This window comes from Bos indicus, chromosome 16 (genome assembly GCF_029378745.1).
Source record: "Bos indicus isolate NIAB-ARS_2022 breed Sahiwal x Tharparkar chromosome 16, NIAB-ARS_B.indTharparkar_mat_pri_1.0, whole genome shotgun sequence".
Taxonomy (NCBI): Eukaryota; Metazoa; Chordata; class Mammalia; order Artiodactyla; family Bovidae; genus Bos; species Bos indicus.
In genome coordinates, this window is record NC_091775.1 from 61,002,856 (window position 1) to 61,016,386 (window position 13,531).

The 13,531-nt window shown below is 34.5% G+C and overlaps 1 protein-coding gene across 6 annotated transcripts in view; it reads left to right on the plus strand.

Moving 5' to 3' along the window:
- Positions 1-13,531, plus strand: part of RALGPS2 (Ral GEF with PH domain and SH3 binding motif 2) — a 167,074-nt gene that overhangs the window by 65,663 nt on the left and 87,880 nt on the right. For all 6 annotated transcript variants that reach the window (XM_070768509.1, XM_019976324.2, XM_019976326.2 and 3 more), the window contains exon 5: positions 5,578-5,661. In XM_070768509.1, the coding sequence (XP_070624610.1) occupies positions 5,578-5,661 (84 nt within the window). The remainder of the gene's footprint in view (positions 1-5,577; positions 5,662-13,531) is intronic.

The window sequence follows — 13,531 nt, forward strand, 5'->3', positions numbered from 1 at the left end:
AGTCCCCAGAGATAGTGTTAGATTCACGGTTTTGAAACCAAGAAGTAGGTGTTTATACAGTGCATGTCTGTACAGTCCTGTGGCATTTCAGCGTCTGTGCAGATTTCCTAACTGCTACCTCCATCAAGACACACAGCTGTTCCCCCAGCACAAAGCTCTCTCACCTGTGCTTCCCCGTGGCAGCCACACCCCCACTCCCCTCATCCACGATTCCTGGCAGCCTCCATGTTGTCCTCTACCCTAGTCTGTTTGATGTTGTATTAGATGAGCTAGTAATGGAACATTGTTTCCAAGGGGAAATGTTTTCTGAAGCAGAAAATATACTCTTAAAAGGTAAAGAACCTCTTTATTTCTTCATGTTTTTTTATGTATAAGATGGAGAGCTCCAATGGAATTCTAACCCATTTGCTCCCAAGTAATTTGACTGGAGTTTCATTCATCCCCTGCCTTCTTTCAGGTCTGCTTCGAACAGAGTTTTCTTAGAGGAAAAGCATTTTTTCATTAAGTTAGTAATGTTGCAACTCACCAAAAATTGGATGGATTTTTCAAAACCTCTTAGCTTCTCTTATTTTGAGGAGTCAGAAAAGAATTTAAAAAATTTTAATGTAAAAAATAAGGCTATAATCCACTGCTACCTTTGTGTTCCTTATCATAATAAATTGTAATGATAAAGATAGGATCAAATGAGTTGATATGTGTAAGGCATTTAGAGTAGTGCCTGGCACATAGTGATCTCTGCCTTCGGGTTAGCTTTTATTTTTATTGCAGCTGTTAAGACCTGTGTTCTAAGGAAGAAAGAACTTTTTAAGCCCAGAGTCAGAAGATTAGATCACACAGAAAAGGACAGATGTATTGGCTACTGTCAATAGTTCTATATGCACATAAAGGAGATAGGGAAGATGTTTACGTAGGTTTATTCAGGTGGTGGGTTCTGGGTGGTGTATGGTCCCTGCCTGCTGCCCCTCTCCACCCCCCGATTTTCTGTTTAACAAATTTTGTTATTTAACAACTGTAATTACTCTTACAAATGGGGAAGTTAAGATATAACGTATAGAAAGAGAATTAAGTACACCTAGTTTTGATAAGACGCTTGTGAAACTGACAGGAGTTGCTAGTATGAATGATTCGGTATTTCAGAAGGGCAGTTTGACAAGCGTCAAGACCTTGAAAGAAAGGGTTCCTACTCTTTGACTTAGTGATTTCGCTTCTAGGACTGTATATTTAGGAAATGATCAGAAAAGGTGCAAGGATATTCTTTATTTATACTATATAGCCTTACTTATGACAGGAAAATGGCTTGTCAAATGGCTAGATAAGTTGAATAGCAATTTCATAGAGACACTTTGATTATAGCATTAATATAAATTTGGAAATTTTGTAATTGGTTAAAAACAAATTCAGAGTTGATGGATTTAATCCTAGAAATTGTGTCCTAAACCTTGACATCTTTATATAGTTGTATAAATATACTGTGATATTTAGGAAGACCAAACATGTTTTCTAGCAGTTTGATGTTTTTAATATAGTTATCATGTGTCATGTTTATGTTAATATAATATCTACCACTAAATATTTTGTGTCTATACAGGAAGATTATGTGAAATGAGTATATATCTAGGCTGAGTACAGAGTACTCAAATTCCTTTTTATTGTAGAGTTGCTTCTGTCATTTTCTTTTCCTTGATTAATTTCAGATTTGAAATTTGCAAATTCTAGGTTTAAAAAAAGTACTTTATATCTTTAGAAAATTTACTGTTTACTGTGTTAAAGTGATAATTGTTGTCTCTTTCTTCAGTATTCCCCATCTCAATTGCTCAGGCCAGAAACTTGGGAGTTTTAGTACTTCTGGATACCTCATTCTTAACACTGTGTGGATCCAGTTTTTGATCAAGTGATATTTTCAGTATCCACTGATACTACCCTATTCCAGGGAACATTAAACAACATATAAAGTTGTTATAATACCATCATAACTTCCTCAGTCTTTCCGAAGTCAGTTCATTCTTTTTTGTTTTTATTTAATTTTTAAATTATATTGAAGATATGCATATATCATGTTTAACAAGCTAAATATTTCCACAAGAGAGCAAAATATAACAATATCCTGTTGTTTCCACCCTTCCAACCTCCACCTTTGAGCCCTACACCCATCCAGGTCTCTTAACTTTTCTTATTTGGAAGACTTTATATTTGTTTTAAAGATAATATATCTAAATACCTATTGTTTATGAGTTTTCAATTTTGGTTATGATTTATTGACTCTCTACTATGGAAGATGATTTCACTCTATTTTCTCTTCCTCTCACATTTGCACAATTTATTTCCTCTTCTTTTCTTTATAGTTACGTCACAATTTTGACATGAATAAGTAATCATGGCTCAGCTGTTCTTTACAAGTGTAGAGAAAGCTGAAGAACAGTTGATCCGTGATTACTTACTTAAATTTTGTTTTCTTTCAGCTAAATAACTTACTTTAACTTTCTCTGTTTTTGGGCGCATGCTCAGTAGTATCCAGTTCTTTGCAATCCCATGATTGTAGCCTGCCAGGCTCCTCTGTCCTTGGGATTTTCCTGGCAAGAATACTGGAGTGGGCTGCCATTTCCTCCAGGGGATCTTCCCAACCCAGGGTTCGAACCCATGTCTTCTGCATCTCCTGCGTTGGCAGGAGTGTTCTTTACCACTGAGCCACCTGAGAATCCCTTTAGCTCTCTCTATGACTTGTCACTGATTTTTCTGCCAGAAGTGAATGCAGTGAGTGTGTTTTCTCTGTGTTCAAACATTCCAGATAGTGTTTCATCTTTCAGAGATGTCTCTCTTGGAATTTCCGTCCTTGCTATTTACCATCTGGACTATCGTTCTTATGGTCTGCTCTTAGGTTTGTCTCAGAATCTCCCTTTACTCTTTTTTTTTTTTTAATTTATTTTTTTAAATTTTATTTTATTTTTAAACTTTACATAATTGTATTAGTTTTGCCAAATATCAGAATGAATCCACCACAGGTATACATGTGTTCCCCATCCTGAACCCTCCTCCCTCCTCCCTCCCCATACCATCCCTCTGTGTCGTCCCAGTGCACTAGCCCCAAGCATCCAGTATCGTGCATCGAACCTGGACTGGCATCTCGTTTCATACATGATACTTTACATGTTTCAATGCCATTCTCCCAAATCTTCCCACCCTCTCCCTCTCCCACAGAGTCCACAAGACTGTTCTATACATCAGTGTCTCTTTTGCTGTCTCGTACACAGGGTTATTGTTAGCATCTTTGTAAATTCCATATATATGCGTTAGTATACTGTATTGGTGTTTTTCCTTCTGGCTTACTTCACTCTGTATAATAGGCTCCAGTTTCATCCACCTCATTAGAACTGATTCAAATGTATTCTTTTTAATGGCTGAGTAATACTCCATCGTGTATATGTACCATAGCTTTCTTATCCATTCATCTGCTGATGGACATCTAGGTTGCTTCCATGTCCTGGCTATTATAAAAACCCTTTACTCTTAATCTGGGAATTTCCAGTATTTTCTTTCGGTCTTGGTTCTGTCGTTTCCTGGATCTTCTCTCCCTTTTTCTGACTTTGCTAGTTTGTTTTGATGGAAGACATATTCTGCAAGCTCTGTGAGAATAGGTGCATAAAAGGAAGATTCCCCGAGACTTCCTGAAAATGTCTGTGATATACTTTCATACTTAATTGATTCTTTTGTTGAATATAGAATTCTAGGATTTTGAAGGCTTTGTTTCAGTTGTCTTCTATCTTCTAGAGTTGCTGTTGAAATACCTGATACCTTCTGATCCCTTTTTTTCTGTATGTTATCTGTTTTTGTTTTGTTTTTGAATTGACAGATTTTATGATTTCTTTGTCTCCAGTGTGCTACAGGTTTTTGATGCTAGGCCTTGATTTGAGTATTTTTTTTTTAATCTTTTATAATGGACATTAGACAGGTCTTGTCCTTTAGATTCAGGAGACATTTTCTTGAATTAGCATTTTTTTCAGTAAGTTACTTTCCTCTATTCTCTCTGTATTCTTTTAGAATTATTTTTATTATTCAGAAGTTGACTCTAGTGGACTCTTCTAATTAACATACTATTTTTGCCCCCATATTTAGCTTATTGTTTAAAAGGTATTATCACCTTTATCTTTCCTGATTTTTAACAGTTCTTTTATTATATTTTTCATGTCCAATAGTTTTATTTGGTTCTCTGAATCTTTCTTGTTTCTACCCTTCTATTTTTTCTGTTTAATGGGAGCAATATCTAGCTGGAAGTAATAATTACATGGTTTTACCCTTTTCTCCAGAGAAGGTGATGGCACCCCACTCCAGTACTCTTGCCAGGAAAATCCCATGGATGGTGGGAGCCTGGTGGGCTACAATCCATGGGGTCGCTAAGAGTCGGACACGACTGAGTGACTTCACTATCACTTTTCACTTTCATGCATTGGAGAAGGAAATGGCAACCCACTCCAGTGTTCCTGCCTGGAGAATCCCAGGGACTGGGGAGCCTGGTGGGCTGCTATCTCAGGGGTCGCACAGAGTCAGACACGACTGAAGTGACTTAGCAGCACCCTTTTCTCCGTTTTCTTTTTTCTCCACCCTAACTCAGTGTCCTCAGAATTCTTCTTTCCTATGGATTATGTCTCTTTCTGGCCATGGTGGTTGTATTACAGCAGGGTTCCTAACCTGTTTTGACTCTTGAACCCCTTTGGAAAACTGAAGCTTCTGGAGCTGAACCCTTACTTAAAATCCAAGAAAATCAGTTCTAATAACATATACCTATCAAAATATTTTTTTAAAACTGTCCTATGGCTATATATGTGCCCCTTTGTTAACATATTAAGTATCTAGAGGTGCTGAAATTATAACTTCAAAGCAGTGATGAGTGTAAATGATGTTTTTGAGATATCTGTACCAACCGTAATGTGATATGAAAAATCTGTGTTTTTATTAGTCATAGATAAGTCACATATATTGCCAATTCTTCTATAGTCGGTAGCCTACATGTATAATTAAAAGCAATGTCATTTCAGTTGGAGGTTAGTGTAAAACAGAATTGTAATTTTCTTTTTTTTTTTTTTTTACATCTAAGTTCTTGAGCTCTTTGAATTCTATTGATAGATCTATGAGGAATCAAACATCCCCTTTTAGGGGTTTCTTCAAATGCCTGGGGTCATTGGCTTTCAGCTCAAAAGATTGAGGTTACCAGAAAGTTGATTGGAAGCTCTGAATGATTGACTGGGACTTGGCAACAAGTAGGCTTCGCTTTACGTTGTGGGATGCTCATCTTTCATTATTTGTAGATTTTCTTCTTGGGATTCAAATCTCTTCAAAGAAGAACCTACATTCTGCATATGGAGTATAGATCTAATTATCTATGTTCATATGGATAAGTAATTGTGCCCACTTGTATTCTTGTAAAATTTGTTTTTGTGATTTGCCTGAATGGTTATACTATTAAATATGTTCCTATTAAATAAAACAATTCTAGGAAAGTACGCAAACTGTCTTTAATGCTTTTAAACCATTAATGTAACACGAAAACTGGGCTTTTTCATGAATTTATATTTAATTTTTTAGGAGCTTGCAAGTTGTGGATGGAATAAAAAAGAAAAATACAGTTCTGCACCAAATGCAGTTGCCTTCACAAGAAGATTTAATCATGTGAGTTGCTTATAAAATTTTGATATTTAGTTTCTGAAATTCAATTCCTCAGTATGTAATTTTTCATTAAGAAATAATTTAAGTTTTTACATCAGTTCTAGAGCATTTTCAACCAATATCTCTTCAGTGTCTTTCCATATAATCTTTTTTTCTTTTTCCTTCTGTAATTCCTATTGAAAATTTACTGGAACTTTATGTTCTTTCCTACTTGTGTCTTAACCTGTCATATTTTACATCTATCCCTTTGTGCTCCATTCTGTGTTATTTACTCAGATTTATATTTCAGTTCACTAAAACAGTTCTCTTCAGATGTGTTAAATCTGGTTCAAATCTATGTACTTTTTTTTACACTAATATCATTCCCCCCCCCTTTTTTTTTCAATTGCTTAAGTCATCTTCAACTTTTTATTTTGTTTTATTACAAGGTGTATTAAATCCCACATCCCTAAGCTCTTGAGAGGAAATCTGCCAACGGCAGCTGTCATACCCTTTCCTTTTTTGCCTTTATTTCCTTTATTTTTGGCCTCAAGTGAAATCTTTTCTTTTCAAGTTAGTCATGTGCAGTGCTTAGTCAGTCAGTTGTGTCTGACTCTTTGCAACCCCATGAAGTATAGCCCACCAGGTTCCTCTGTCCATGGAGATTCTCCGGGCAAGAATACTAGAATGGGTTGCCGGGCCCTCCTCCAGGGGATCTTCCCAACCCAGGGATCAAATCCAGGTCTTCCGCATTACAGCTAGATTCTTTACTGTCTGAGCCACAGGGAAGCCCAAAATTACTGGAGTGGGTAGCCTATCCCTTCTCCAGGGGATCTTTCCAACCCAAGAATCAAACTGGGGTCTCCTGCGTTGCAGGCAGATTCTTTACCAGCTGAGCTACCAGGGAAGCCTACTTTTTAAAAAATGGTTTTCTTTAACTCAGCATTTCTAGGGGTTTATAACAAATAGTATATCTCAAGTTATTTGGTTCACTGCATCACCCAAAATGGAAGTCCGTTAGTATTTTTTTTTTCAGTTAGATTAAACCATTAGTAAGGAACCTACAGCAAACATGTCTTATACTGAATTGCTTATTTAAACTATATGGCAGTTGTTTTAAATTTTTTCTGGAGTGGTCAGAATTTGTCATCGTGGTAAACTTTTTTTTGCCAACAAAAACATTGTCACAATACCCACAAATTTGACTTTAGATTTTTAAACACTAATATTATTCTTAAGTAAGTCAAAAGATTGTTAGGGTCAAATATGTCACCATGTACCAAAAGCTTTTACACTTAATCAAGATTACAGTTGATCTATAATAAAATTCATTACTTAGTTATTCCATTACTCTATTATTTTCTCTTAGAAGTGTGATGGGAAATCTGAAGTAGCAAATTACAAAAGAAGTTGCAAAGAGACTTTTATTTTTAAAATGAATTTCTTGTAGATAGCATATAGTTGAGTCCTCCTTTTTTTTTTTTTTTGCCCCATCTGACACAATTTTAGTAGGTAGTTGCTAAAATAAAATCATTACTGTTTGAAAGAAGACAACAAAATCCACAGTCTCTATAACATTATCCATAATGATGACTATACAATTGAAAAAATTACCAGACACACAAAGAAAAAGAAAAAGTTGACTGAGTATTAAGAGAAAAAGCATTAAAACTCCAGGAGTTGGTGATGGACAGGTAAGCCTGGCGTTCTACAGTCCATGGGGTCGCAAAGAATTGGACATGGCATGCGAATGAACTGACTGACTGAGTTAACTCGGCCGGGCTCAAACTCTAAATTCTCTTTCTTGGAATAGATCGGTTCTTTCCAGATTTTGTCTTTATCTGGGCTTCTTAAAGTTTCTCCTGCACATGCACAGTTCCGAGGTCAACTGGAGATTTGGATGAAGTTTTTATATAGATTTGGGGGACTTTTCTTACCTTTCCAGAATTTCACCCCTTATTGTCTAGCCGATTGTTCTCTGACTCTTGAAGCCATCAAGACTGTGGCCTTCTCTAAAATTCTCGGTGCACCACCTGGTAACCCTGAATGTCCTCAGACACTTAACTTTATAAGTGCAAATCTCATCCAGTGCATTTTACTTCTTTCAAAGATCTTTTCTCCAGTTTATGCCTTCTTTTGGTTCCTCTCTTGTGCTTTTAAATACTGTTTTTATAATTTGTAATTATAATCAGAGGTGCATTTCCAGAGATACCTGCTTCTCCACATTACCAGAAATGGAACTCTCCCACATCTTTTTAAAACTATGCTTTTTTCAATTGATAATCAAAACACTGGCACACATTGCCAGAAAACTGAAAAAATGTAGAAATGTATGAAAAGCTGGGGGGTAGGTGCAGAATCACCCAGAAATGACTGTTACTAATATTTTAGTATATATTCTTCCATTCTTTATTTTTTTCTTAATCTAATAGAAATCATGTTGTACATATAATTTACAGTCCTATTGTCTTCACATATCATGAAATGTTACTGTATCATATTGATAAAATCACTTTGAAAACATTTTAAGTATCTGTATAGTCTCCTGTGACTTGACTCTATCAAAATTTTAATATTCATTCTATTTTGGCTATTTCTTTGGTCACTTTTATTTATGCCTTCTGGCCAGTGGCTTTCTGATTTTTTTTTTTGGTGGGGGGGGGAAAGGTTGTCTAAATTTTTTAAAAATGTTACCTTTAGATAATTGGAAATTTGATTAATTAGAAATTAATGTTTTTAGAAATGATATTAATTTTAGGTTATGTTTGTAGAAAGACTCCTTTTTGAAAATGTTGATAGATACTATCATATATTGTCTGTGATTTGCTTCACAGTATTAATGGAGCATTTGAGAGTGGGATGAGAGTAGAAGTGAGAGAACTTGGCCATAACTTGGTTGTTGAAGCTGGTTGATGTGTACTGGGGAGTTCATTATTATTATGTTTAGTTCAGTATACGTTTGAAGATTTCCATGATAAAAAGTTAGGAATTATCTTTAAAGCTTAACAAATGTTTGGCTGTAAATAAAAGGTTTTCATAACACTTTTATATGATTATAAAAGCTTGAATAAAGCAGCAACAGTTAGAAATAACCTCTGAATAAAAGTTTTCTAAGATATACTTTTTAATGAAATACTTGATTCACTCCTAAAATACTTTAAATGTTTGTTTGAATCTTCTGAAACTGCCAGTTCTGGCCTACGGAACTGGCAGGTTCATATGGTTAATCTAATGTATATTAGGAAGTATTATAATAAAACAACTGTGAATTCACCACCTAAACTAAGAATATTACCAAAACTATTGAAGCATTTTATATGTTCTCTGCTCTGTCCTCACTAAAAGGGTAACTATTATCTGAAAAAAATTTTTTATCTTTTGTCTTTTCTTAATTTGATTTTAAAAATTTTAACTCTTGTTATAATTCCTATATGAGTAGATTTACCAGAAAAAGTTGTGCCCCTAAACAACATATTGTATATCTTGCTTTTCATCTTTGTAAAACATATCATCAGACTATATAGAGACTTCTGTGGTTGGCTTTTTTTCACTTGTATTTCTCTGCTGTATCCATGATAATGCATATAGTGCTTACTCATTGATTTTCAGTGCTGTCTTCTAGCATTTCATTGCATGAATGTATCAGAAAGAATTCATCATTCTTTTGAGGGTAAACTAATTTTGAGGGTGGACTAATGTGTCTCCTAATTTTTTGCTGTTGTGAAGAATGTTGCTATGAATATTCTAAAAGTTTGGGTGCCCATGTGCAGTAGTTTCTCTAATTGGTGGTTTTCAAACATTTTTTGCTATGACCCACAATAAGATAAAATATTTTTACATTGTAACTGAATATACAAACTAAAGTTTTCTGAAATAATACTTACCTGTATTAGACAATATGTACTTCGGTCTTTGCTTAAAAAAAAAAATTGCTGCTTAAACTTACTAAATTGATTACCATAAAATAACGGGAAAACACTGTGATTTGTTTGAAAAATGTGTTCCTAAATACAAAATTTGTGTCAGAGAGAGTATATCCATGTTTAACTACATAAGACAATATATATTTTTAAAAATGATTATACCAGTTTGCTTTGAGCTTTCATCACTGTGTATCCTTATCAGCACTTGGTGTCATTAAACTTTGAAATCTAATTGATGTAAAATGACTCAACTTTTATTTTCATTCATTTAAATATTTACTAAGTTCCTACTATGTCCTGAATATTGGTCTTGATGTTGGGGATATATTAGTGAATAAGGAAAACAGAGATCATTCTCTTTATGGACTTTTTCATTCAGTTCTTCCTAATTTTAATTTTACTTTTTTTTTTTTTCATTTTCAGACATTCTATCATTTTCAGATTTCTCTGGTCATGTGTATTATTCTCTTATTTTTTATTTTAAACTCTTTATTGTAAAATAAAGCATGGATACAAAAAGAACCCATAAAACCAACATACGGTTTAATGAAAGTTTGGGAACTACCCTAGAAACCCCTCCATGTGCCTTCATCCCAGTTCACAGCCTTTCTTCCTCCAACAATAAGTACTGTCCTGACTTTTATAGCACTCACTGTCATGTATTTATTTTTATAGTTTTTATCACATAAATATGGATCCCTAACTTAGCCTGGCCAATTTTTTTAATTTGTTAAATGTTTGCAACTTTTTAATTTGCAATTTCTCCCTTTATCCTTTTCTCTTCCTTACTATTTCCTGTGGAAGAACCTCTAGAGTCTCCCATAGTCTCCCATAGTCTATATTGCATTTTGTGTAGTATATGTTCTATGTTCTCTGGAAATTAGCTGCTAATTCCTAAGGTTTAGTTGGGTTCAGTGCCTTTGGCAAGAGTCTGGGTTGTATGGGGTTTCTTCATCAGATCTTTTCTGTGATATTAGTAGATACATTAGATATTAGATATAAAGAAATATTTTTAGTGGGGATAATTTTATAGAGATATTTTTCCCTCATCTAGTATTTGCATACCTAGAGATTCCATTTCATACAGGTAAGGAAGAATAAATATTTGATTTTTTTCACTTTATTTAGCAGTTTTGAAGATAATGAATTGGTGTTCTGTCATCCTTTAACAATGACAGAGTAGTTTTTTATTTTTTAATTTTATTTTAAACTCATAAATGTAAACATACATGATGTGAATCAGTATTTTCATTGCCATTATTATCATTATTGAAACTCATATTATCCTGTCAGTGGCCAACAGGAGCCTCTTCAAGTTGGCTTTCATGACCTTTCTCATGACCCTTGTAATCTTGAACAGTTTCTTTGCTTTTGTTTGCAAAGACGTTGCATGTTCATTTTGTCCATTACCAGCTCTCTGCCTGGAATCAGCGTTTCTTTAACAAATGTTGGTTTCTTATAGTAGGAAATGGACCTAGGTGCTAAAAATGCTCATTGCTATTAGAGTGACCATAATTTCTAGGCTTTTTTAGCAGATATAGCTAGGATACCTATATGTCATACACACACACATATATATACCAACTACTTGAAGATAAAATATTTCATAAATTCATACTAGTACTTCTAATTCAAATTCAAGACCAGAGTTCTACTTAATCTCTTCCATATTATATCTGTATATCCTTTCTTCCACACCTGCAACCTGGTTTTTCATGAATTTGGGGCGTGATACAGTATCCTACAAGTTACTCATTTGCCTTAACCTGCATAAACAAATAACAGTCTCAGAATAGCAATACTAATGCCAATAATACTCCTTTAAACAGTTATGTACATATTCTTGCAAATGTTGTATTTCTTTTATAATAAATAATATATAGTGTCTGGGCATATAGGCATTATATAATGTACTCTCCTTCTTTTAACCCTTATCATTCTTATTTCTGTGAATGTGTGTATTTAACGGTCACTGTCTTTCTAATGTTGGTGTTTCTCTAGTCATTTGATTTTCTGAAGCCTGTTCTCCAGGCATTTACTCAGGAAGGGCTCATTGGAACAATAATTCTTGAGTTCTTACACGTTGATAAGTTTGCCTGTCCTTTGTATGAAATTTTCTTTCCTTGATAATACTTGATGTAGTACTCCCATTTTTTTTCTGGCAAAGTGTTGCTATTAAAAAGTCTGATGATAATTAAATTTTCTTTTCCTTAAAAATCACTTTCTCTTTTCTTAGCCTAAAGATTTTTCTCTTTTAAGTCCAGTAATTTCATTAAACTGTGTCTTGCTGTTGATCATTCTGGGGCGGTATTATCAGGTGTGATTGGCTTTAGATGGGACTGTAAATTGGGAAGCACCTACACTTAGCCTTTCTGTCATGGAGGTCTCAGGGTAGCTGGACTTCTTACGTGGTAGTTTAGGAATCCCATAGAGAATGTTCCAACAATCAAGGCATGGGCTGCATGCTCTTTTATGACCTTGTCACGGAAGTCAGTATCAGTTTTGTTAATTTTCTATTCCTTGAAGCAGTCATGAGCTTGTCTAGGTTCGATGAGAGGTGACATATACCCCCAACTTTCAGTGTGAGGAGTGACAAAGAGTTTGTGGCCATGTTTTTAAATTACCATAGTATTTGTCTTAAAATTTGACATTAAATTTATTAAGTCAGTGATCATGAAGTTTAGATTGAATCATAATTAATATTTTCTAATAAGGTTGTTGTTGGGCTTCCCTGGTGGCTCAGTTGGTAAAGAATCCACCTGCAATGCCCAGGGAGACCTGGGTTCAATCCCTAAGTTGGGTGGATCCCGGGGAGGAGGGTGTGGCAGCCCACTCCAGTATACTTGCCTGGAGAATCCCCATGGACAGAGGAGGCTGGCGGGCTGCAGTCCACGGGGTTGCAAAGAGTTGGAAACGACTGAGCGACTAAGCACAGGATAGCACAAGGTTGTTGTTAAAATAACCTTAACTTTAGATACATTTTAGAAGTAAAATTTATTAGAATCAGGGATAATTATTGTCATTAGTAGCTCAAATATAGTAACAAATATAAAGATGTCTTTGTAAAATATATTCATTTTACATTTACATATACACTTTAAAATATACAAATTTTGACAGTTTGTTTATAGATGAAAGTGCAAATAAATTCTGAAATATTTCTCAGAAGAAAAGGTGGTAGTGGCTTTATTTTTGCACTGAGATTTCTAACTACATCCTACTTTTAGATTTGTATAATTTTGAACCAACTGATAGTGCTTTGATTTTGCTTTTATAGTACATGAATTGAAATATGTTATATAAAAAATGTATATTACATACATATTGCTCTGTGTCATATGATAAGCACACTATTTTCACCAGAGCATTTTAGTAATGTTACAGACCCATCCTGCCTTATGATGAATGATGTTTATTGTTTTTTAAAAGAAATCTTGAAGATGGTTTCATTGAATTAGAAAGCATTACATAATTGTTAAAAATACAATCTTGATTTTAGAATGACTTAGATATATTTTTCTTTAAGTAGTTTTATATTTTATCCTATTCATATCAGGAAAACCATACTTGAGATTCTTTACATTTAGGATTCTACTCCATGTAAATAAATGGCAGCATGGGATTATACAGACACAGAAAAACATACTATAAGTAGCATGTTTTACAGAGTCTGATCTTAGAGCTTATCTAATTCTGCCAGAGTGTTATAAAATACAGCAAAAAACACTTGTATACTGTTCTTGTTGCATCATTCTGGTTTTATTGCTTTCTCTTTTCCTTCAAATTTTACATTCGCTTTTATAGATGAAAAATCATTATGATGTGTTTATGTGTCTGTACGAATGTGTATATATGTTTCCCTGATGGCTCAGCGGTGAAGAATATGCCTGCCAATGCAAGAGACGTGGGTTCGATCCCTAGATTGGCAAGATCCCCTGGAGAAGGAAGTGGCAACCCACGCCAGTAGTCTT